General features: G+C 39.1%; 1 protein-coding gene across 8 annotated transcripts in view; it reads right to left on the bottom strand.

The window, feature by feature from the left end:
* Positions 1-27,143, bottom strand: part of LOC139821114 (tectonic-3) — a 169,064-nt gene that overhangs the window by 63,697 nt on the left and 78,224 nt on the right. For 5 of the 8 annotated variants that reach the window (XM_071791885.1, XM_071791884.1, XM_071791886.1 and 2 more), the window contains 3 exons: positions 5,823-6,083; positions 5,037-5,395; positions 4,268-4,501 (listed from right to left, as the gene is read on the bottom strand). The exons of 2 other annotated variants lie outside the window; for them this stretch is intronic. In XM_071791885.1, the coding sequence (XP_071647986.1) occupies positions 4,268-4,501; positions 5,037-5,395; positions 5,823-6,083 (854 nt within the window). Of the gene's footprint in view, positions 1-4,267; positions 4,502-5,036; positions 5,562-5,822; positions 6,084-27,143 lie in introns of those variants that run through there. One more of the 8 variants, XM_071791887.1, reaches the window with a different exon arrangement.

The raw sequence follows: 27,143 nt of genomic DNA, 5'->3' as shown, positions 1-27,143 counted from the left end.
ACAGAAGGTATTCGCATTATTCGCAACATTCACCACGCGGACGGAAAGGAGCAAAGCTTGGTACCTTGACTCTGGCACATCGACACACATGACGGGCTGGGCAAGCTGTCTGAAGAAGGTGAAGAGGTACAACAAGAACATAATGGCGGCAAATAATAGTCAAGTGAAGGCAATGGCTCGCGGAACGGCAGAAGTCAAGGTCACGGTAAACGAGGCCGAAAGAATCTTCGTGTCGAAAATGTGTTATATGTTCCAGGGTTAGCTGCAAACTTACTCTCCGTAGATACAATTGTACGCAAAAACTATAAAATCAACATTACCAGCGCCGGCTGCAGACGATTGTTGACAGATAACGATGTTCAGATTTGGCTCCGGAATTCCGTTTTGACCGGACGTGTTTGCCCGAGTCTCTCGTTGTATTGAGCGATATAATAAACGAGTTCTTTTTTTTTAAACTGAGTCATCTTTTCTTGTGAGAGTGTCGGGAACGCGTCGCGCGTGAGTGTTAGAGTGAGGAAGTGCAGCGGACGCGCGACGACCGTAAAATTTGGGGGTTCGTCCGGGATAGGACGGACGACAATGAGCATACCCATGGCTACGAGGAAGAGACTCCGGGTGGAGACCCCAGTGGAATGCCGCGGAAGCGACGGCAATGACGACGATCGCAGAAACTCTCGAGACCGTCATCTAGGAAGTCCGTCCTTCGTGGACATGATAAATGAAAAAGGATGGTATTTTTTGTATGGATGTACAGAGGGGGATTGGGATGGGGAATATACGTATGTGGGTGCAAGAGGATGCTCAGTAATTAATTATGCAATTGTAAATTATAGTGCGCAAGAACGAGTGCCGGAATTTAGGTTAGGGGACAGGACTAATAATAGGTTATTGCGATAAATATTACCACATGCCTCAGTGGTCGAATTGGTACGACACCTTCACGGAATGAAGGAGATTCCAGGTTCGAACCCTGGCTGAGGTAATATTTTTTGGAATAATTTCTTATTAAATCAATTCGATTTAATTAGGTGTAGGGGGAGATTTTACTACTCCAACCGGAGCTGTGTTTCAAGTCTGACAAATTTAGTCGGCGCGCAGTCAAGGTTGGAAGATAAGTAAAATAGAAATAAAAATAAAACTTTCGCGCATCATTTACCGCACTTGGTTCTTAGTTCGCATGTTTTCTATATTCGTGGATTTCCATTGGAGCCTATACTTCGAATTTTAAAAAATTTAAATATCTTAAGAAATTCTTATATTGATATATATATATAACAAAAGATGGCTTTATTATAGTGTTTTGAAAACGTTTTGTCGAGCTCTACAACTTTTATTTCAAGGAAAAAAATCAAGTTTTACTTTAAAAATTAGTCTTCTTTGAAATTTTTTGAAAACGACGATATCTACGACATGACTCTGTGATGTGACATTTGTCGCGTCCTCCGCCCAGACGGTAGCTCGGCCGAGGGGAAGGTCGGGGATGGCGCCTCGACTCGGGTCGAGGAAGGGCTGTCTGCGTTGACTAACCTTTTTAGTTAAGTTCCGTAGGAATGACAGGTGGTGCTGGAGCGGGGGATCACCGACCACATGTAACGACGAGAGTCGCGACGAGGGAAGGACGGGCGCTCGGAGGACGTACGGCGAAGTGGTCGGCCGACGGGCGGGCTACCGGGGCCTGCCGCTGGAGAAGCGCCGGAAATGTCTCGCACAGCACGACACGGCCCCGCCGCAGCATAATCACGGGTGCACCACCGCGACTGCAGCGCGGGTGGACGACCTGCACACTTCACCCGATGGCGCCCAGAGGGCCGAGCGGCGCCGCCACGGCCTGGCCAGCCGGACGGGAAACCGCGAGGGGCCCAAGCACACTCAGCAGCCAAATCAAACGGGCCGCGGGAAAATGGCAGAAATCGTCTGCAACGTCGCGAACAGGGCGACACACACGACCAATCGGCGGGGCGGGAGAACCGCGAGCTTGAGGGCGCGCGCGTGCGGGGGCCCGGCGTGGTCCTGCCGAACCCACCCACCACTCCTGACTGTCGAATCAGCCGCTGACGAGATCTCCACTCCGGTGCTGCCAAGTAATTGAGGGCTCGATCTCGGTCGCGACCCGTCGTCGTGGATGCCGGTTAGCTTATCGCGGCTATTATCCGAGACCGCGGGTGCGTGGCCGGCCGAGATCGTAGCCAGGAATATTTCGGAAAGCCCTCCTCGAAGCTCGTGTGATCGACAGTCAATTCGCGGTTGTTGCGGCGTGTATTTTGTGAATTGTGAGCGGAAGCGTGCCACGGGCGGTGCGCTTCGGCGGATATTGTGCTTAGCGTTGCGTATTCGAGTATATTGTTGCTTGCCGTGCGCGGGAGCACCGTGTGCGTGTCGGGAGAGACCGCGCCGGGTACATTGCGGTGCCTCAAGAGCTTCGCGGATATTTTGCGTCGCGTACGCGGGCAAATATCGTCGCGTTTGCTCGGCAAAGAATCTTGCAAGCACATTATTGCTTAATGTTGCGTACTGAATTCCCGCTATGATTTTTATGTGTTTTTTGTGAAATATATTTGGTTAGTATTGTTTATTATCGAGCTTTACTTTGCGTGTCGCTCCTTCTCCACCTCCACCCTTGTCACGCGGAACTACGCCCTGAGCTCGCGGCGAGGCTATTGAGGCAGACGTTGTCGAGACGTGGTGCGCGTCTATAATCGCACCTGGCGCCCAATCGAAAGGTACCGCCCAAGATCTTAGGTACGGAAGTTACGGTAAGAGATTCGACCTTGTTATCCCCTTGGAGATATCATCTGGCAATTAGTTGATTAATTTGCAACCGCGCCTCTTCGGCCAGCGAGACCGAGGGAAATCGGGTTGCAACTTATATCGGAATCATGTGTCCCCCTTTAGATTATACATTTTTTGTCCGAAACATTTTTTCATATCTTTTATATTTTTCGAGATATTTGCGTCGATTAAAATAACTCACCTTATAGAAACTCAATTTGACTCAATCTACCATCACGTTAGTAACACGCGCTGCCGCCACGCGGCGTACTTTCAAAGTAATTAAAAATCCTCACGCGTTTAATATAAGAAACCAGCCTGCAGTGCAAGGCGCTTAATTAAATGCTGACTTCTGCCGAATATAGCCGTCCTCTTCTTGAAAAAAACCACAATTTTTGAACTGTTTTGTTTGGATACCTTTAATATTTTAAATTTTTGTTTGAGAACAAAAATATTGAAAATGTATAAGATCTAATTTGTGATAAAATTGTATCGTTAATGTCTAAAGACATTTAACAAAAACATTGAAATCTTTAGTTTTCTTCTAATCTTTTTGTTTGGTACTACTTTGTAAATAGTTAGCAAGCATGTTAGTAAGCATTAGTTGATAAGTTCGTTGTCATGTGCATTTATTATCTCGTGAAACGTTGGCAGATCGCGATTGATAACTTCGATTGAGATACGCGTGACTCATTGGTGCTGCCATCGCTCATCCGCCGACGGTAGCGATAAGGAGCCGATTACTCGCTCGCGACCACGCTTGCAGGATCGCTTCGGAAACCCAGTTAAAAACGACGAGACCTCGGAGCCACAAGTCCGAGGCTCATTTTTGGGAACTCAGTTAAGATCGACGAGTCCTCGGAGCCACAAGTCCGAGACTCACCTTTGGAACTCAGTCCTCGGAGACATAAGTCCGAGACTCAAAGTGGAAGTGCTCAATTGAGACGACACTCACACGCAACGATCCTGTGCTAGCACGAAAGGCCTGCCTGCTTGCTGTATAGTTTTGCCTGCCTGTTTTATTGTTTTGCTGCCTATTAACTGCTTGTTTGCTGCTTAATATCGCGGATGCAGAAGATTACCAGGCCTTGCCAAACGGAACACAAGGTATATGCCGGGCGGTGAGTCACCTTTTAATTTGTTCGCTTCGCTTTTTGCTTTTTCGCGCCTCTAAAGGCGAGGGAAAACTCTGATACTCTCCCTCTGGTCCTTCGAGTCTCTTGATAGTTTCCTCGCAAACGAGGGGACATAAGACAACCCTTTCTACTTTTAATTCTAATACTCTCTAATTGGAAATCATTTGTTGTATCTTTTCTAGTAAGTAAGAAGCTTCTCACAATCAGAGCGTACGTATACGTTTTTTACAGCTAAGAAATTAAATAATATGATATTCTAAAAACCATTTTCTAATAAATTATAGAATTAGTTAAATTATTTAATTATAAAATTAATTGGAAAATGATATATTTAACAGTTTTATTACACTTAACTTACTTACCAAATCGTTGTCAGTACTATACATAGATGGAAGATTGTCATACAGGATGCAAAACAAATTATTTCCAAGTTTTTCAAAAATAAAAGGTGTGTTATTTCGTTGTATAAAATTTTGGTTATAGCAATACCGACTGTCATACAGCTCCATATGATAATTTTGACAATACGAAAAGGCAGATAAGTGAAAATGATTGCAATCTATGTCACAGCAGCAATTGATGTCACATAAAAATTTCTGTATGAAAAAAATGAAAAAATGTGTTTATAAAATATAATATATATGTAATAACTATATATTCTATTATTTAATATATCTGTTTATATATATTTTAAAAAATTAAAATATTTAATCAAATTTATTAATATGAACTATAACAATCTCACATAACAATCTCGAGAGATTTTCAGATATTTAGGGTTTATCTCCATAATACCTAGAAATATACTTAAGATGTACCGAGGATGCCTATATGTCCACTTATAAGATATTCTGTACAATGGATATCTTATAATTACATCCCTAGGATATAATTATATAACGAAATTAGATCCCAACAATATCGACTAAATTATATGTAATATTATATTGGATACTTTTAAGTAATCCTACGAATGATTTTTTAGTTTGGATCAAAATGGGATCAAAATCAGATCATCCTATGGAGATTTTTTTGCTATGTGGGAATGTTATAATTCAAATATTAAATAATTGTTTTCTTTTATTCAACAAAATTCAATATTTTGTATCAAAAAATGACACTTGCACATACCGTCAAGTCGCACTCGCATATCTCTTGTTCTTTGAGTGCAAGAATTTCATTATCATTTGAATACATAGTTGATGAGGAAATCGTTGTTGAAGATGGTAAAGATATAGTTGTTAAAGTTGATTGTACTTCTGATTGTTCTGTTGCATTGGCATTTATTCTTGAAGATATCTCTGTAGGAATGGGAGTAGTGAAAATATTAACCTCTTCTTCTGTCTCATTTGATAAGTCTTCTAAAGATGGATCATCAACTTTAGGAATCTGTATATATATGGTTGAGTCTATTGACTCGTTGCAATCTGTGTCATTTATACAGATTGATATATCTTCAATTTTGGTTATTTCTACCATATTAATATATGCTAGAAATAGCAACAGAAGAAAAAACATCATTGGAAATTGTTGTTTATATATTATATTAATATAAATATTCGCTCAAAATTAGAGTCTTCTTGTAGACTTTCTAATTAAAGATAAATTGTGTATCCAATTTTTATTGTTTTTACAATTGTCCGTTTACAACTGACATCCAAATTTATTAAAATTTCTTGCCAAGATATGTAAATGAACAATCACTGTTCCCATACTTTGTGTTAATACTTCAAACCTGTCTAATGTGTTGATTAAAACACTAGGTGACTTTAATTGTAAACTTTTTCCTAAGAATCTATCATATAGTTTGTCTGTCCAAGCACCTGTATAAAAGTTTTATTGAGAGAATAATAATAAACTACTACAGAACTTTACTACAGAATTGTGAAGTTTTATATATTTAAATTGCAAATATACCAATAGGTTTCCATGTATGACAATCTAAAATGTAAGAACCAGGTGACAATGGGACATTATATACTCCATATGAAAGAAATATCAGTCTTCCATAATTATCTCTGCAAAACACTTGTAATAATAATTTCGGAGAATTTTGTAGAGTCTGAGTTGTATAATGCAAATCTATAGGATGATCCCAAATCGAATTATTAGTATAAAGATCGTAACTCTCTTGGGTTTGTCCTCTTTCATATCCTGATATGATTTTCCAACCATTACCTACAACAATAACAAAATTAATATATGACAAAGAACCCCTCCCATTTCTTATGGAATAGTGACCCTGGTTAAATTGCTCGGCTCTGAAATATGTTGTAGTTTGTATGACTCTGAACTTTCTCCATTGTCACAAACACAGGAAATCAGAGGCTAAAGAGATATGGAGCTCTGAAGTCACAGAATCTGAGTGTCTGCCACATTTCTTCAGATAATCTAATGCCTTCTTTTATGTGTAATGAGTGCACATAAATATACTCGTGAATGTTGAGTGTCTGTGCATGCGTGTGTGTGCGTGCATGTGTGTGTGTGTGTGTGTGTGTGTGTGTGTGTGTGTGTGTGTGTGCGTGCGTGCGTGCGTGCGTGCGCGCGCGCGCGTTCACGCTCACATATATATATATATATATATATATATATACACATATTAAGAGACGCGGTAGCGTCTCACGCTAAGTATATAATAATTTATTAACAAAATTATTTTTTAACAAGATATTTTTTATTAAAAAGATACAGGAAGCGATACATCCTCCTTTCACATATCCTCCTTTCATTATATATATATATATATATATATATATATATATATATAACATTATTAATTAATTATTTTAATTTTAAGTGAGACGCTACAGCATATATTTTACAGGAAGGAGAACGCTTCTCCAGAAACAAATCACTGAATTCTTTTAATAAGTCAATATTATCGAAAGATTTAAATACTGGAGAAAAAATAGATTTTTCTAATTATAATGATACAACATTAATGCACAGATATGCACTTGATGCATAGATATGCATGTATGCCTCTATTTTTCTGCTTAATTTATGTCATTCAGATTCGTCGTCGTCGTCTTCTTCGCAAAATCTTATAAAGTGGAGATGGCACTCGTCACGTGTAAATGAGAATCTGTTAGTGCTGGTCTACAACCATGCTTTAAGGGTATTTAAGCTCTAAGCCGTAAGCATTAAACGTCATTTCCGTCTCGAAGACATTCCCGTGCAGTATTTAAGCTTTAGCCGTTAGATCTAAGCGAATTGCGCAAAACTCAATTCTTACGACCTAGAGCATAAAGCTTAAAGCCGACATATAGCGAAGAGGACGTGTTTTTTCGTGTCGGAGAAAATACTGTAAGATGTTTTAATTCAATATAACGACAGTCTTTTATTTTATAAATGTACATATAGTCCGGGAACATTCCCTCGTTAAATTACCGCAGGCCTTCGACCGATCTGTCTCTCTATATAATTGGCACGCACCTCTGTTTCTCTCTCTCCGAATTACTTTTCCTACTTTTCGCTCGGCGACTCGATTCTATCTGCCGCCCGTCCATTCCTTTCTTCCGAATGCGCGAAGGCTTTCTCCTACTCCATTTAACCTTCCGGGTTTCCCGCTTATTTATTTTTGTGTTAACGCGATCCAACCGACTCATGCCTATCTCTACTTGAAAGCTGTATACTTATCTCTATTTGAAAATCTTACAATACGTCGTTCGTGGATATAACCTTGCTCGCCGATATAACTTCCGATATCTTGTTAAATAAGTTAATAAGTGAGTGGCGTAGTGATAATCGGCAATGGATGACATAGAGGTTACAATTAATGATGAAATCCTCATTACTTTGGTAAGAGAGAACCCGGTGTTGTATTACAAAAAACATCGGAATTATAAAAACCAAGAGGTGTAGAAAGACGCTTGGAATATGATACGAGAGGCGTCTGGAATATTATTATCAGGTATATTAATGTTTATTGACGTGCTTAAAAGTACGGTTTGTAATTTATCCATTCTAATCTCTTTGTTGTTTATACAGTTGAACAATTAGAGAGTAGATGGAATCAGCTGCGAAATCAACTTGGAAAAAAGTTGAGAGAAAGGAAAACCAAACCAGCCAGCGGATCAGGCGGAGGACCAGCAGCGAAAAAAGTGGAGTGGCATCTCATGAGAGCTGTGTCATTTCTGATCACATATATTGCTCACCGAAAGTGAGTCCAAGCATTTTATTAAAGAAAAATTCTCACATTCATATCTTATTGAGGTAATAAACTTATACATGTGTTTATTACAGAGGCCGTAGTTCTATGGGGAATTTACGTTCTGCTACACCACCCATGTCACCCAGGGCTTCTTCTCCTGTATCACTGCCACCAGTGCCGTCCAACCACCAAGGAGTGTCTCCAACCACCGAAGAGTGCATTGATTTAGTAGTGAACATTGATGATATACTTATTGATATTGACGATAGTAGCAGCACAGCATGTGAGAGTGCTGCATGTGAAGACAGTACGAATTCTCAAAAGATTAAGTCAAAAAGGACCCCGCACAATAAACCACGTGAAAAAGCCGTTTTACCGAATTGGCTAAAACTTTGGGAATCGGTAGTTTATGTAATGCTGATCAAAAGTCTCTAGGCGCGAAATCCGAAAATGGCCAGTTTTCAAGATACGAAAGGTCAAAAAAGTTGGGAATATGGCCAACAGATCTAGTTTACATGGGTTATCTACGCACGCCGCACGCATCGACGGCACTTATTGAAACGGAACTTGTTCCGCATTGAGATGGGACTTGTTCAGAGGATGTGTGAAAACTGTCAGGATAAGCAATAGCTACGCAACATTTGTGCAGCTAATATGGCCAAGTTACTGATACGGCCAGATCGAGTATATGGCTCTTGGCTTGCGCTACCCGTTCTTAGCGCTATCCAGGATCAACAAGAACAAGTTCCGTCTCAATGAGTGCTGTCGATGCGTGCGGCGTGCGTAGATAACCCATGTAAGCTAGATCTGTTGGTCATATTCCCAACTTTTGACCTCTCGTATCTTGAAAAGCCACCATAACGTGAAAACTGGCCATTTTCGGATTTCGCGCCTAGAGACTTTTAATCAGCATCACATAAACTACCGATTCCCAAAGTTTTAGTCAATTCGGTAGAACGGCTTTTTCACGTGGTTTTGTGCGGAGTCCTTTTTAGTGTAAAAAGGAAGAAAGTTGTTCCTGACTCAGATAATTTTGCAAAAAAGAAGCAAAAAAATGATGATGCTATGAGTGGTCTCCTGGAGCAGTCAATCTCAGCTTTGAGCAACCTTGCCAAAGTTGTACAGAATTCCATGTCTGAGTCTACTACTCTCAAAGTAGATGAGCAGAAGCATAAAAACCCTTTTGCTGAGACCATTTTTGTTGCATTTGATCAAGTGCCAGTAATACAGCAAATGTATTGTTTAATTGCTATATTGAACTTGATTACAACTTATCAAAAGTGAACCAAAAGCATGAAGAAACTGTACTGGTTGAACTGGTTTATTTGTTTCGTCTTATTTTTATTCTTATATCTTTTATTTTTAGTTCCTTGAAAATTTCTTTTTTTTCTAAGGCAAGTGCCAAAACATATTAGTATTTGTTATTGAGATAACCAATGTAGCACATTGAAACTTAATGCAACATGTACTAGCTGTGTTGATCAGCTATATATATTTTTAAATGTTAACTCTATTGAATAGTTTTTTTTACAATGTTGGCTGTGTTCAGTAGAATGTAAACTTAATAAGCGATAAGATTTGGTGCAATTTTAAAGTATGCAATGTTTATGGTATGATATTAAATATGGCATAAGATGGAGATTTTCTATAATAAGAGTTTGGCCATAAGACGATTTTATCAAAGTCCTGCGAGAAAGAATAAATTTTTTCTAAAAATGAATAGCGAATATATGTCTTTTTCTCTCGTAAAACTTTGATCAAATTGCCTATGGCCAAATTCTTTCTTTCTCTCTCTCTCTCTCTCTCTCTCTCTCTCTCTCTCTCTCTCTTTCTCTCTCTCTCTTATTAGAGGGTCTTTAGTTTAATAAGACTGATATGATAGTACAATGTATTGAACAGAGATTTTTTTAAATATTGGAATACTACGGGTATGATAAAAAACACTGTTATGTTAAAAACTTGTTCAAATATATTCATAAATGTAAAAATAAACAGTTTTATTATATTTACAAAATGCATAGTAAGTGTTTCTTTAACTTACAGTGTATTATTTATTTTCCAGATATGTAATTACTAAAGTAATTATAATTGCAAGCTTGCATATAACTATATATCTATATGTCTATATGTCTAAGGAACATTAATATTACGGCCACGAAAAGTAAAATTCCATTGCCAAGGAACTTGACCCTCTTTATGGTTGGCAAGGTAATCTGCAAGGGTATCTCTTTGGTTAACAGCTGCTGCAGCTGCACGGTTTCTACCTACTCTGTGCAAATTCTGGATATTAGGTGCTTGGGCATCATTCCTCCATTCTCCTGGAATTATATATCTATCGTTATTCTCTTGATCGACATAAGCAGGGGGACAATATTGTTTAAATCCCTGTTGATGTTGCTCTCTTTTCATTATAAAGTTGTGTAGGCACGCTGTTGCATGTACAATACTTTCGACTGAGTCTGGAAGTAAGGCTAGTGTAGTCCGAAGGATACGCCACCTAGAACACAATGAAGATACAAATATTGAGATTAATTTACTTTTTGGATGAGATTGAAGTAATATTCCATTTTCTCTACCATACCTTGTTGTCAAAATACCAAAAGTATTTTCTATTACTCGTCGAGCTCGGGAATGTCTATAATTATAGATACGTTGTGTCTCAGTCAGTCTATTTCGTTTGGAGTATAGGCGCATCAAATTGTGCCTTAAGGAAAAAATATCATCTCCTACAAGAAAGTAAGGCATCATTATATCTGTCCCAGGCAAAGGAGATGGCGGAGGTGCATTTAAAGTGTCATTTTCCACAGCTTGACCAAATTTTGTAGCACTGAACACACTGGTATCAGGAAGCGATCCTGCAACACGGTAATGTAAAGCATGTATACACATAACATTATATAAATTGTGACGTGGCCCCTTGGGCCCGTCACATGAGCCTGTGGCTCGTGCGGAACCTCGGACTCCATCCTCGCGATGGGGTGGACCAATTTATCTTGCGCGGGCGTTTCTGGCCGTTTAGTGACGTTTCAGGAGGAAGCGGCCGTACGGCCCTAGTTTCGGCAAACTCGCGCCACCCGACGGGGCGGAAACGCACCACCGAGCGAGGCGCCGAGGACCGAAGGCGCGAGAGGGATCGTCACTGTGGGGCCGATAGCGAGCGAGCGTGGACGTCCGGCAAGGACGAATAGCGAGCGAGAGCGGATGTCCGGCGAGGACTTGCGAGCGAGAGCGGCGGTCCGGCGAGGACCCAGGGCGGATTGTGAGCGAGGGCGGCTTGTAGAGCTCTGGCGAGGTCAAAGGTCTGAGGATTGGCGAGACGTGAGCGGCCGGCAATCCCAACGAGGTAACAGGTGGCAGCGAGGGCGGAGGGTCGCGTACCGAGTAATTGTGAGAGAGGCGCGTATGATCCGATGGTGGTCTACGCGTCCTTGCCGTGAATCCTTCGGGATTGTTGTCGTGAATCCTTCGGGATTTTCGCGTGTTAAAAGTCGGGTCTGACATACCCCGCCCGTCGCTGCCCGTAGAAACGTGGGACTTCTTTCCTTCTCGACTCAACCGTCGTATAAGTACGGGCGATCGGAGGGACAATTACTTGTCGCGTATTACGGTAGCTCTTTTGCGCGTCCGATTATCGATAAGTTCGGCCAGGCCCCACAGTCACCCCGTTAACTTGCGTGTTAGATTCGGCGGTAATTATAGCGGCATACCGCGGCCCCCGCGTGTTAATTGTACGCCCGGCCACGCCCGCGGGAGGCTTCCCGATCACGTGCCGAGGACGTGAGACCCGCGTGGTGCTTAGATGTGCGGTGCTGTTTGCGTTTCTATTTGGCAAATACAATTTCTAGCTTGCGAATAATATCTTACTTTGCGGATCATATTTCTATTTTGCGGCTATCCTATTTAGAGTTTTGCGTTTCTATTAATGTTTCTATTTTGCGGATTATATTGCTATTTTGCGAATAATAGTTTCTACTTTGCGGATCATAGTTCTTTGCGGATCATATTTCTATTTTGCGGCGATCCTACTTAGAGTTTTGCGTTTCTATTTTGCGGATAATGTTTCGATTTTACGAATAATATTTCTATTTTGCGGGTAATATTGCTATGATGCGATTATATTATTGAGAGTTTGCGTGTCTATTTCGCGGATAATAATTCTAGGTCATATTCCGTTTTCGGGTAATATTTCTATCTTTCGGACCCTATCTAGAGATCGGCGTTTCTCGATCGTGGAGAATAGTTAGCGTGATGCGTGTATTTGTTGAAGACCACTTGTAGAGTCTTCGCGTGTATCTTTCGTGAAAAGTAATGGGAAGCTATCCCGTCATGCTGTGCAAATACAATTTCTGATATCTATTTTCCGCAGATTCTTTTTTTTTGTTTCGCCTAACCACTGTCAACGTCTTCTCGAGTTACCCGGTCATTGAACTACGACCCTCTGCCGCTGATGGAGCAGCCGCCGCGAGCGGTCAGAGCAGTGTTATTCGGTTTGGAGCCTTACGAGGATAGAGAGAATCTTTAGCGTAGATTATCTAGGATCATTTGGAGTCACTTCGCGCGTTTCGAGTTATTTAGAGCAAAAGGTGGTGTGGCCTTCTCCACACCTGCCGCCCAACACATTTCGCGTTCGTATCCGGCTCTGACACCCGCTCTACGTCATTGTGACGCTGGGCTTTGTACCGTGGTGCATAACCGCCACGCGGCAGTATAAAATAGCGTCGCAAAATATAATCTAGCTAAATCAAACAAAATCCTTTACTTTAACCAAACTGGCGGTCTTTATTTAAAAAGCACAACGCGTTTCAACCGAGATTCCGGTCCTTATCAAGTACGTATATTAATTTAAACGCTTGCAAAACACTTCAATGTACACAGTGTGGCAGCAATAAGTCTACGAACTAAACGACAAAAAGAGTACAATAATGAGTTTACGAACTAAAATATAATACGGAAAGAGTCTGATAAAAAGAATTATATAAAGAGAGCATCGCTTACGTGTTTTGTGTGTCGAAAGGTAATAAAATAATTGAAGAGTCATATTCGTGTGGTGTTCGGTGATGCAATCACCTCAGATGACAACGGACGACTGAGTAAAAAACAAAGGCAGAGGTAACGGAAAACGCTTACATTAAATTTATTATTTTAAAACAACCTAGCTTCCGAAGCGCGGATTTAGCTCGCGGCTGATCAGGGTTCGGAGTAGGCGCGGAGGAAGACACAAGACTCGGTTAAAATATAGCAAAACGAAACAAGGTTTATTCAATTATGCGTGAATACATACAGATGCTCGCGGGAGCGGTGGATATGTACAAAAGATCGCGGTCGCGGTTATAATGGCGGTGATATACAGATATCGCGGAGTCGCTGGGTACGTGTAATAGATCGCGGACGCGGTTACAATGGCGGTGACGTACAGGTATCGCGGAGTCGATGGGTACGTGTAATAGATCGCGGATGCGGTTACAATGGCGGTGACGTACAGATATCGCGGATTTTGCGGACGCCGGTAAAGCGACGATACACGGAGATCGCGGAGTCTCGCGGATCGGCGGGCGCGCGGGCTCGCTGAAGTACGGTGTACGATTTTGGCGCGGGTGACGCGGTATCGCGGGCTTGGATAGCGGCGGCAGTGAGCGCGTAGGGCGCTGGATTGTGATTGGACGCGATATCGAGCGGCTAAGACCCTTAGCGGAGATAGAGAAGTACTCTCTATCTCCTGGCGCATCGATTCGTGTAGGCGGGAGGCGGCACCGGGTGGCCAAGACCCTTGGCGAGTAAGAGAAGAACTCTCTTACCCTAGTTCACTCCGGTGTCATAGGTGTTCGTATGGAAGTTCGAGTCAACCGCCTAGATGCTTCACTCGGCAGAGGCAAAGAACACTCTCTACCTCCTGGTTGTTCGACTGTGGGATTTCGGGATCCGTGAGCAGCGGAGAATCGGTCGGATCGGTTGCTGGCTCACGGCGGAATCTAATATTAAGCAACGTTGCTCGGTTTATATACGCCCGCGATGGTATGTCGGCGTGACGAGGGTATACGCGACGGCGATCGCGCGCGCCAGGATGGAGCGGCGGAGCGTTCGGGAAGTGCGGCGTCCCGACGCCGCGATCGCGTTCGGTGGCTCTCGGCCTTTTTCGGCACCGCTCGGTGCTCCGAGTCGGTTGCCGCGCTAAGTCCGTTTGCGGACTGCTACGCGAGATGATTAGATAAAAAAGGGCACAACGTGCCCTGTCTCGCCCGGCGGGTGTTCGGCCGGGAGGCATCCGGCTGATGCTCACCGGGAATGATGCGTTTCGGGGCGCATCGTTACAATTTTGTCATATATCACCGGAAGGTTGTCGGTGTCCTTCTGTAAATTAATAGTGTTGTTACCTTTTTTTATAAACACCATTTCGGCGATCTCTTTCCTTTTAAAATGTTTCTCACTGTGTAGAACTTTGGGACTAGACCAATTAAAATCATGATTGCAAGAGGTCTTGTGCTTACTGACGACAGAACGATTGCTTGGATGCTTTTTAATATCGGCACGATGTTCTTTGATTCTAGTCTCCAAATTTCTTTTGGTCTGTCCGATGTAACATGCGTCACAATTAAGGCAATCGATCTCATATACAAGCTCCATACGTTTAACATTTTCGAGCCTATAATCTTTTCCTCTTTTAATAATGCGGTCGAGTTTTTTAGGAACCGTATAAACAACATCGAACCCTTTGTTTCTCAGGGCCTTACAAATGTTCTCGCTACAGTCCTTGGATAAATTTCCGAAAAGCCCATACCTCCGATCGTTCTAAAATTTTGTATACTATTATATTTTGATATGCTAATTATGAATATGTCAATGAAAATTGGCGCAAAGGTCATTTTCTAGGTAAAAATTAAAAAAGAAATTTTTTTGGTAAATTTGAAGGAGAGCTCCCTCCTCACCGATTTCGCTAAATTTAGGCTTAATTGATGCGTTTTTGCACAAAACAAACGAATTTGGCAGAAAAAAGCCCCGCTCTGCCCCGCGAAGCGAGATATTAACTGTTAAAGTTGACGACTATCAGGTTATGGGACCTGTCATACCGACGCGATGTAGCGACTGGTAGCGACCACGAATATGCCCTGCGAACACACGTGTGTATGTCCTGCTTTATAGAAGTTGTGATTTTCGTTAAAGCAGGGCATACACACGTGTATGTGTGCGCCCTACTTTAATGAAGATCACAACTTCTTAAAGCAGGACATACACACGTGTGTTCGCAGAGCATGTTCGTGGTCGCTATTATACCAGTCGCTACATCGCGTCGGTATGACAGGTCTCATAACCTGATAGTCGTCAACTTTAACAGTTAATATCTCGCTTCGCGGGGCAGAGCGGGGCTTTTTTCTGCTAGATTTGTTCATTTTGTGCAAAAACGCGTCGATTGAGCTTAAATTCAGCGAAATCGGTGAGGAAAGAGCTCTCTTTCAGATTTACCAATTTTATTTTAATAAACTACTACAATGTATTTTATACTTACATTTGGATGTACAGCAGTAATACGATTTATGCTATTTAAATACACACGCGCGCACATATGTCAAAGAAGTTACTTAAACTGACAGCTTTACTACTAACACAGTGGTACTAACTTTTAGAAACTAAAATTAATCGTATAGAGATTTTTGTTCGTACCAACATTACCCCCACCATTTTTCGGGAAACTGTCGCCTAACCGTGTGTGTGTGGGTGTGGGTGTGGGTGTGGGTGTGAGTGTGTGTGTGGGTGTGTGTGGGTGTGTGTGTATTGAGTAGAAATTAGGCCAATAAATGTTCAAAGGCTTGGCCGTTTTCTTTAATGCACAAATTTACCCGATTTCAAAAACAGTTCTCTACCTTCTGCAATGTTGCTACCGCACAAAATACACGGTTAACTTAACTAATGTTAAAATTTTTCCATGCCACTTCGATCTCCTTCTATTTATTTATCATATTACGAAATAATAAAGGTCTGTTGTGTCTTGTGTAATTGATAAACATTCTATCAAAATTTTGCGTAATTGCTAGTGACTAGTATCCTTTTTCAGCTGGCCAAGATATACGCAAAATGCCGGATTATATTTCGAACGACATTGTTGACATTATTCTCTCATACACACACACACACACACACACACACACATTGGAGTCATTAAATACCGTGCAAGTAACGAACTGCCCCTGGTCCCCTGATCTCTGCGTGACGCACGCACGCACGCACGCACGCACGCACGCAATCCGACCATGCAACCTCCACGTTGTACACTTTTGGGTAATGCTAATTCCGGCGGTACAGTATTTTTCAAGCCTTATAATTTCAAAAGTTCTTAATGAAAAAATACTTTATTATAGTGTTTTGAAAAGCTCTCAAGATTAGCTACAAGAATATGCATTGAGAAATAGGGTTTTTATTCAAGAAATTAAAAGTGTCGTTCACGCGAGCTTTAAACGACCATTCAAGATCAAACCAATGGCACTATCTTATGTTCCCCTTCGTGCCAAACTTTTGTTTGAAACGTTTTTCCGTATGTTTCATATTTTTCGATTTCTGCCCAGTGCTCTGAATGTCAACGTGAAGAAATTCAAGCAAGCGCGGGTAAACGGTGCACCCTGTGCCCTTTACCCATAAAACTGCTGGGCTGCTGCCCAATCCCAGGTAGCTGGGTAACGGATGCAGCCGGTAGTACTGAACAGGGTAGCGTTTCGCGAGGCGAGCGCGGCGTGCTCGTGCGTGGGAGGTGCCCAATACGAGCGGGGTATATGGCGCACCACGTGCCGTATATTCCTAAGGCGCGTCGACTGCTGCCGAATCCCGGTTCCCCGGGCAACCGATGAGCGACGCGTTAACAGTACGGGGTGACTCGTGCGATTACGTGGTAGCGGGTGGCATGGCACCAGCGACGGCGACTCGTCAAACGTGAGCTAAGATCGCTCGACACGAGTACTACGGGGGTAGGGAGCCCCACCGGGAGGCTACCGGTGCCCTACCAGATGGTGTCGGACTCGTAGGGGCAGAGGTTTCGCATAGCCGAGTGAGCGGCATAGAGGGCCTAGTGTGGGTCAGCGCTATAAAGCTCATGTTGCGCATTACCTGTTAGTGGGGTGCCTTGGCACCCCGGTCCTGTCAGTGGAGCTGATCTAATCCGAGTAGGTCATGCTCGCTGCAGGATTTAACCCTGCTACCTGGGGAACACCACAGGTACAATAGTGAGTCATATGTGCGTTACGGGAAACCGTACCCCTACGTTTGAAGGGTCGGCTTGTCCGGGAGTACGTAATCGTCAGGTATGGGCTCTGTAAGGGGGAAATCCCCGGTGTCGGCTCCGATTCTAGCGTGAAGGGAAGTACTGCTGACGTGGATTGCACTCCGACCACGGGAGGATTCTGGGGGGGCTAACCGCCCCCCCAGACCCCCCGGTGCGGTCGTAACTATGACTCTCTTAACAGTAGCCAAATGCCTCGTCATCTAATTAGTGACGCGCATGAATGGATTAACGAGATTCCCACTGTCCCTATCTACTATCTAGCGAAACCACTGCCAAGGGAACGGGCTTGGAAAAATTAGCGGGGAAAGAAGACCCTGATGTTGAGCTTGACTCTAGTCTGGCACTGTAAGGAGACATGAGAGGTGTAGCATAAGTGGGAGATGGCAACATCGCCGGTGAAATACCACTACTTTCATCGTTTCCTTACTTACTCGGTTAGGCGGAGCGCGTGCCCCGAGGGCTTCGTCGCCGCATGCCTCAACAAACTCAAACAAAGATTATCCACATTAGTCACACTAGTCCGTATCATTTCCCTTAGCAACCACAGTAACTGGCTCCTGGTGACGTCATTTAATCTCAAATATTTATCTAGTACTAATTGATTGAGATGAAGCAGCACAATGGCTAAGCCATCTCGTGTGATCAGTGTCAAGTCTCTGTAACTTTTTGCGGCATTCTGCGGATCTGTCAAGATCACCACTAGTAAACCTAGGGAGACCTCCTCGTGCGTCTTGTCCTTGCACACCGCATTGTTTAACGTGTCGTGGATCTCCTTCTCCGACAGTCCCGTCGTCAGATTTTGCAACGTCGAGTGGCATCTCTCCAATTTCTCTTCCAGCTCGTCCTTGTTCTCGATGCAGCTCGTGTTGAATAGCCGGGACGCCGGGGTCTTCGGCTGCTCCATCGCTCGCTGGCTGCGCCGCGGCCGGCCCGTGAACGTAATTCGCGGCCCCGTCGATCGTTATTTTTTTAACCACGTAACGAGAAATTGTCTCTGACAAATTACCAATCTTTTAAGTAATAGGTGATTGGTTGGATTCATAAGTAAAAACCAATCACATTTAATTGCTTTAGTGACTCAATGAGCGTGTATGTAGTATTAGATGTATACACAAAGAGTAATAATTACTCTGTTAAGTGATTTATACTCTGTTGAGTAAATTTGCGGCGAGCTGATTTTGCGACGTTCATACTTTATTGTGGACTGCAAACTTTTTTCGATTGCAACGTAGAAAATAGTATAATAGTGCTCATTTATATAAGTTTATTTGGTAAGTAAAGTAACAAAATTATAAATCTCATTTAGAATATATACTATAAATGACTTTGTATTTTATGTTAAGAGGTTATGTTATATGTAAAGAGAGCATGCTTTTATTGTATGTACATTAAGGCTTATCATGTATATATGATATACAATACATGCGTCATAGTGGCACGCCTTTGAGTATACGCGTATTTTACGCATGCACATATGTACAGAGTATGTAGTAATGAGCGAATCACTTCTCGTAGACAAGTAAGTTGGGTTAAATTAAATTTAAAAAATCTTTATTGTTTTGTAAGTTTCTCAATAATTAGTAAGAAATTAATTAATAAAAATACATCAATCAGAGTATGCGTCCGTGAGATTCACAAGAAGAAGCAGCTCAACGTTTACATTGCTGGCGCGCGGCGAAAAGTTTTGTGTAAATAATAATGGCTATACATGAGCGACATTCGTGTATAGCTTTTGATGTTTATAAAGCGCTTCTCTTAATATTTTTCTGCGCGCGTAGTAGTGACATAGCAAACGCTGGGTTACTCTTTCTCGTCTAATCGTGTGGATGCACATTGATTCATGTAGCGCTGTTGATTTATTTCCTATTATTAAGAAACTTACAAAATGATAAAGGACTTATCCCGAATTCAAGCGAATACGTGAACACATGCGATATAGATCACATTTATTATAGACGATTACAAAGTCGATTAAAATATATTCAGAAAGTAGATGAAATATGTATAAGACAACGTGAGGTATATCAACGTAATATTATAAACAAATACTCTCAAAAACGAAAAAATTATTGTAAGATTGTAATTAACAAACGGGCTAAAAAAAAGAGAGAATTATAATGCGGATATAGTTAACAAATAGGCTAAAAAGAGAGAGAATTATAACACGGATATAGTTAACAAACGGGCTAAAAAGAGAGAGAATTATAACACGGATATAGTTAACAAACGGGTTAAAAAAAGAGAGAATTATAACGCGGATATAGGTAACAAACGGGCTAAAAAGAGAGAAAATTATAGTAGAGATATATAATAAATAAACGTGCTAAAATGAGAGAAAATTATAACATAGATGTAACAACTAAACGCGTTTAAAATCGAAAAAGATATAATACAAATATTATAAATTACCGTGCTAAAAAACGTATGAGATATTCGTTAGATGTAGCAAAAGTTCGTGGAGTAAAACGAAAAACTTATAAATATTTAAACGTATTAAGTATGCAGAAAATAAAAATAATATTCGTGAAAATAAACGGAAATATTATGTTTCAAATAAATTACGTAAATGTAATTGATTACGAGAATTTTACAAACGTTATCCAAGAAACAAGAAAATACGTAATCAAAAATATTACAAAAATCACAAAAATTATATAAGAATGAAGCAAAAGAAAAGTTTAACTAACAAAATTAGTTGGAAATATAAACGAATGTATGTAAAAGTTAATAAATTAAGAATCATACAATCAATAGAAGTATATGTTAAAAATCTTTTAAAGAACATAAAGACAACGGAAACAGCAACACAAAGAAAAACTTGCACATTGCTTCTTCATAGTTTTTAAATGTGCAATTAGAAACTTGTACATTGCTTCCTCATAGTTTTTAAGTGTGCAAGTGGAAACTTGTATATGCTTTCTCATAGTTTTTAAGTGTGCAAGTGGAAACTTGTACATTGCTTTCTCATAGTTTTTAAGTGTGCAAGTAGAAACTTGTTTAAGTAAACAAGTAGAAACTTGTGTGCACATTGCTTTCTTATAGTTTTTAAGTGTGCAAGTAGAAACCTGTACATTACGTCCTCTATGAGAAAGCCTGTTTTTTAATGCATAATTATTAGTAGATATTCATTAATTTGGCTTCCTCATAGAGAAAGCAATGTATAGGTTTCTATTTGCACACTTAAAAACTATAAGAAAGCAATGTGCACACACAAGTTTCTACTTGCACACTTTTTTTTATGAATAGAGTATTATTAAAGATAGATTAGTGTTGTATTTGGCAATAATCGGTGAAAGGGTTACCAATTTTTGCCTAAAAAATGTACAAGTCATACATGTAATCTTATATATAAAGTATCATTAAAGGGAGGTTGTTTTGAATTTGGTGAAGATTAGTGAAAGTGTTACCTATTTCTGCCTAAAAAATGTATAGGGTAGACCGAGGCAAATCGGATTACTAACAGCAACACAAAGAATACAAGCGGAGCAAATAATGTGCAATAGTTAAATAGTGCATACATGCAAGAGACAATTATATAAATATTCTAAGAAAGACTTTATCAGTGTTAAAAAAGAAGCAGTTGTATCATTGGATCGCAGTATTGAATGTTTCATTGATATTCAAGCTTTATGTGGCTTATGTAAACATACATATTCCACACAATCATATTTTTACGAAACTATTTATAAATATACTAGCTGGTTACCCGGGCTTCGCCCCGGAGGACATATGTAATCAGACACGCAATTAGTCTCTCTCTCTCTCTCTCTCTCTCTCTCTCTCTCTCTCTCTCTCTCTCTCTCTCTCTCTCTCTCTCTCCTCTCTCTCTCTCTCTCTCTCTCTCTCTCTCTCTCTCTCTCTCTCTCTCTCTCTCTCTCTCTCTCTCTCTCTCTCTCTCTCTCTCTCTCTCTCTCTCTCTCCTCTCCTCTCTCTCTCTCTCTCTCTCTCTCTCTCTCTCTCTCTCTCTCTCTCTCTCTCTCTCTCCCCCTCTCTCTCCCCTTCTCTCCCCCCCTCTCTCTCTTTCTCTCTCTTTCTCTCTCTCTCTCTAAATACAATTCTTTAAAATTCGATTAATTATTTTTCGAAAAATTCGTCAAACTGATACCGCTTTCCAAAAAGATCGGTAACAAAAAATTATATACTTGATAGCACTCTCCGGGAAATTCAACCCCTACTTTATGTACAATTCTTTAAGATTCGGTCATTCGGAACCGGTTTTTAAAAAGATCGGTAATAAAAAATAGTACACTTTATAGCACTCTCCGGGAAATTCTACCCCTACTTCATGTATAATTCTTTGACATTTAATCAATTATTTCCCGAAAAATTGAAAGAATTAAAAAAACCAGTTTCTAAAAAGATCGGTAACAAAAACTGTACACATTATGGCGCTCGCCGTAAAATTCTACCTCTACTTCATATACAATTCTTTCAGATTCGGTCAATTAATTCCCGAAAGATTGAAAAAATTTCGATACCGGCTTCCAAAAAATCGGTAACGAAAAATTATACACTTCATAGCACTCCCCGGAAAATTCTACCCCTGTTTGATCTACAATTCTTTGAAATTCGGTGAATTATTTCCCGAAAAATTAGAAAAATTAGAAAAACCGGTTTCCAGAAAATCGGTAACAAAAAACTATACATATAGTGGCACTCCCCGGAAAATTCTACCCCTATTTCATATATTTTTGGTAAAAATTATTTGAAAAAATTTCGATACCGGCTTCCAAAAGATCGGTAACGAAAAATTATACACTTCATAGTACTCCTCGGAAAATTCTACCCCTGTTTGATCTATAATTTGTTGAGATTTGATCAATTATTTTTCGAAAAATAGGAAAAATTAAAAAAATCGGTTTCCAGAAAATCGGTAACAAAAAACTATACACATAGTGGCACTCCCCGGAAAATTCTACCTATTTCATATACTTTTGGTAAAAATTCGGTTCAGGGGTTTGGGCTGGGCGTTGATGAGTCAGTGAAATCAAATAAGTTAGGGCATTCGCAAGCATGCTATAGACCATACGTTATGTAAATCTAAACTGTTAGCATTAAATTTTCTATCACCACATTATCCAAGAGTGAGAAATATACAGAGGCTTACATATCGCTTAAAACATTATTATGAAAAACTTTTGAAATTAGATGAAGCTTTACATCTTGGAAATGTGCAAACTTTGGAATAAGTTATGGAAATTACTCGTGGTAAACATATACCCTTACTAGTATTAAGGATAAGGATAAAGATATATACTTTATTTACTCCGAGGGGCCTTAAAGGGCGTTTTTAAAGGGACGTACCTAACCCTATTCAAGTCAAGGGGGGCCTTAAAAGGCGTTTTTAAAGGGACGTACCCAACCCTATCCAACTCATCCATTTCCATTACCATTTTCTTTGGTCCAACGTCTCTTTCACGTCTCTTCCGAAACACGGAGCCCAGTTTTTCCAACTAGGGTTACCTCTCTCCGCTAGATAGGGGGGAGGGGGGGCAGCGTTTTTGCTGAAAAATTTCTCAGTGGCCTAGCGGGATTCGAACCCGGTTCTCCGGATTACGCATCTGGCGCTCTACCCACCAGACCAGCCGTCACCCCTTCCCTTACTAGTATTAATAACTAGTATTAATAACAAGGAAGGAATAATAAATTTAAATGAAGATGAAATAATATCAAAATACTCGATACAAAATACGGCTTTCACTTTACTAACTAAACGGACTATAGATACACCGCGATTCATATGTTTGTCATGTGAAAAATTATGTTTCCGAAGAAATATTGTTGATGAAACTAAATGTAGAAAGTTTGTCAGGAATATATTGGAAAAAATTAACAAGTTTTCTAAATATCGATTTAAAAGATACTTTTTACATTTGTAAATATTGTTCGACATATAAATGACTATGAAAAAATTTTGATACAAAGAGCCAAAGCCTTCCAAATAATACAAACAATGGGAACTGTATAAAAAAAACTGTCGCATTCACATCTTTAAAAAAAATTAAAGGCAGAACATATAGATTGCCATTACCTCTAGAAGAGACAATCAAAAAGATTTGTGCACCAATGGATGTTATAAATCGTAATCATGAATTGTATATTCTAATTCGTGAAGTCCCAACAGAATCTAAAGTAATATGGGAAAATTTAGTTAATGTTGAAAAAGTATATGATGTATTAACGTGGCTGCAAAAGCACAATTCATTATATGCACAAATTCAGTTACCAGATTTGCACAAAAAATTATTAACGGAAGAATTATGTGATACCAGAAAGAAACCTAAGAGCGGCCATCCCGCTTCGGGGGATGCCTGTCCTAATCTGCCCTCTGAGAAAGTGGACGTCAACTACGGCGTTACGCTCGGTAACAATCAGAGAGAACTCGGGTAACGATACATGGGTTCGTATCTGTGCTATGGTTCGTGTCCGAACTACTCAAATGAAGGGGATGTGGTGGTCGCGCAAGCCCCTCCTCTGTCAGTGTACGCTCGGCACTCGGCAAGCTTCGCGCGGGGAGAGAAGGGCAGACATACGATCTGCTGTTTCCTTCTCTCTTGAGCTGTTAGAGGCCACGCATTTCGGGTATCGCCTCTCGTGTCTCACCGAGTGCCGAGTCTCGAGTTGGCAAATCGACGATGCGCTATGTTACATTTATGTTTATATTTACGAGTTTTAATTGTTATATTTATAAATATTACAATTATATTTACAAAAAAATTGCAAATTAATAAATAAATTTTATTATACATAAAATCGCGTATGATCATGTACTTCCGTAGTTTTTGTACCGTTAGAATTAAACATAAAATTAATTAATTAAATAAATATTTATAAACATAAAAACTAAAATTCGTAAATGTATTGTATAGAAATTCCCGTTCTGGCCAATATGCTTTTTTATCTAAAAAAAAAGTCATATTAAAAACATTAACTTTGGCATAATATTTAAATTTAATATTTAAATGCATAATAATAGTAAAATATTACCTATCAAGAAAAAAAAGGTAGTTTATAGTGTTCTTTTTACTCTTATTAAATTTGCCAAATCACGAGCACCAAAAGAGGGATATTGGATTAAAATAAAAACAATTTATTATACAAATAATGCACACGGTTAATGTTTCGACTATAGTTAGTCTTCTTCGGAACGGATTATTACGAAAAAAGAAGATAATAAATATCAAGAAACATGATAATTAATGTTCATTTTAACATACTAAAACATTAAACATTAGTCTAGACTAAAACATTAAATAATCACTTAACAATATAAACAAAATAAACAAATAATCTAATTGAATCACAAATATAAAAACGCCGGAATAATCGAATGAAACCATGGCAAGATAAATTTATATTTATATTGAGAAGTGGTAAAATCTCTTCCGTCAGGAAGAGAATGTAAAAAATTATTAACGGGGTTATTCTAATTTAAAAGATCTTTAAAATATATATTTTGCAGGAATTTTTTTATAGGGAAACGAAGAAAGTGAATAACGTTAAACTTTGCATGTTCACTTCACCTTATTTTAAAATTTTATTTTTATTTTTTAAGTAACAAAAATGCTTTTCCTTTCTATTATATTATAGGTATTCTGGTCACTAGAAGGTATAAATGACAGACAGTGTAAATAATTCTAGCTGTTCTATAATATAGGTATCTGAAACGCAAAAAGCTAAAATTTTCTTATTCAGAAGAAGTATATGTGGCTATCGTTTGAACTAAAACTAAACCAATATTTCCATCCTAGGCAGCCTTTTTATAAAAAATATTATTAATCAATATTAAATAAACAATTTACGGTCTGAGCTTGGATTTTATAGTAGCCTAATAATATTTTTTATATACTATATTTACATATTTTTTTCAACCTTAATAAACTACGCGCCGACTAACTTGTCAGACTTATAACACAGCTCCTATTGGAAGTAAAATCCCCTCACTCCCCTCTAATTAAATTGATTTAAATAATAGTAAAGAATTTACTACTCCAACAGGAGCTGTGTTGTAAGTCTGACAAGTTATGTCGGCGCGTAGTTTATTAAGGTTGGATAAAATATACGTGTAGTACACAAAAAATATTATTAGGCTATTAAGATCCAAGCTCGGACCGTAAACGGCTTATTTAATATTGATTGATTGTATAACGGTCATGCACATAAAACGGGGGGTCTTATTTCTCTTATATTATTAAAAATATTATAACTTTCTTTAAAATTTTGTTAGTATTTTATTAAAAGAAAAAAACTAATAAATGTATAATGTTTATTCTAGTTCAGACAATAACCACACTTATTCTGAATAAGAAAATTTTTTGTTTTTGGGTTTCTGATACCTATAGAACAGCCAGAATCATTTACTCCGTCTGTCATTTACACCTTCTAGTAATCAGGATATAACATAGAAAAAAATAGCATTTTTCTTACTTAAAAAATAAAAATAAATTTTTAAAATAAGGTTAAATAAGAACATGCAAAGTTTAACAATATTTGCTTTCTTTGTTCCGCTATAAAAAATTCCTATGTATGAAAAGTACTTATTTTTAAGACCTTTCAAACCAGAATACGCCCTTAATTTATTGTTTGTTATTAATATATTGTTATTAATTATATACATATAAGTATTAGAAAGCATATGGTATAAAATAATTTCAATATTCAAATTATTGTAATAATAATAAAAAAAATCAATTATTTACATTTTCTTCTGTGTGTGTATGCGTGTGTTATTGACAATAGTTTTTTTGCACGTTTACATTTCTTCTACAGATTTTTTACACGCTTAATTTTCACAAGTGTGATGTCAAATACAGACAAGATTTTTGTTTATCTGTTATAAGCGTTATTTCGAATCCAAGATTTTAATAATCAAACATTTTCAAACTGCAAACGAGGGACAAGCAATATCATCTACACAGCATGTAGCCTTAAAATACTATGATCTTTTCTAGCAGCACTAGCGTATAACTTGTCCGCCGACATTACGAATTTCTTCTGCAGCAACACATAAAATGTTGAACAGTTTCCTCGAATGATTGTAACAACGTCTGTATGTCCTTGCATTATTAATTCGTTAAGGTATTGTTCACATTCTCATTCTAAAATAATAATCTTATTAAAAAATGTTTATTTTTCTTTAAAGAAAATGCTGTCTCAAATGTTATTTTTTCAAAAAATTTTGACAGACTTGGAAGAAAGAGTTTATATATAGACTATATAGAGACAGAAACTTATCTTAACGTTTAAAATATATTTTAAATTTCTTTAATGCATTTAATGCGCGTGTGAGTATGAAAATGCAATTTGTTTTTCTAAATATGATAAATATTATTTTTTAAAAGCTTAATGACAATAATAATCAACGGCAAGACGTTTGTGTGTGATAAAAAATTTACAACATAAAAATACACAAATATATATAATTAAATGTAAAATATGTCTGTTTAATTAATAATATTCACGATGTTTAGAAATACAAATTGGATTTTCATATTCACACGCGTGTGGCCGGGGCGTATTAAAAAAAGAGGTGTGACCTCGGAGGGTTAATGATGCAAGAGCATGCAGACGTTGTTATAATCGTTCAAGAAAACTGTTCAATATTTTATGTGATTGTTGCAGAAGAAATTCGTAATGTCAGCGAATAAATTATACGCTAGTCGTGCTTTTAGAGAAAATTGTAGTATTTTAAGACTACATGCTGTGGATGATATTGCTTGTCACTCGTTTGCAGATTGAAAATGTTAAACGTTTGATTATTAAAATCTTGCATTTGAAGTCACGCTTATAACAGATAAATAAAAATCTTATCTGTATTTGA

The sequence above is a fragment of the Temnothorax longispinosus genome, chromosome 10 (assembly GCF_030848805.1).
Source record: "Temnothorax longispinosus isolate EJ_2023e chromosome 10, Tlon_JGU_v1, whole genome shotgun sequence".
In the NCBI taxonomy this organism is placed as follows: domain Eukaryota; kingdom Metazoa; phylum Arthropoda; class Insecta; order Hymenoptera; family Formicidae; genus Temnothorax; species Temnothorax longispinosus.
The sequence above is the reverse complement of the archived record's forward strand: the minus strand, read 5'-3'. Positions and strand labels throughout refer to the sequence as shown.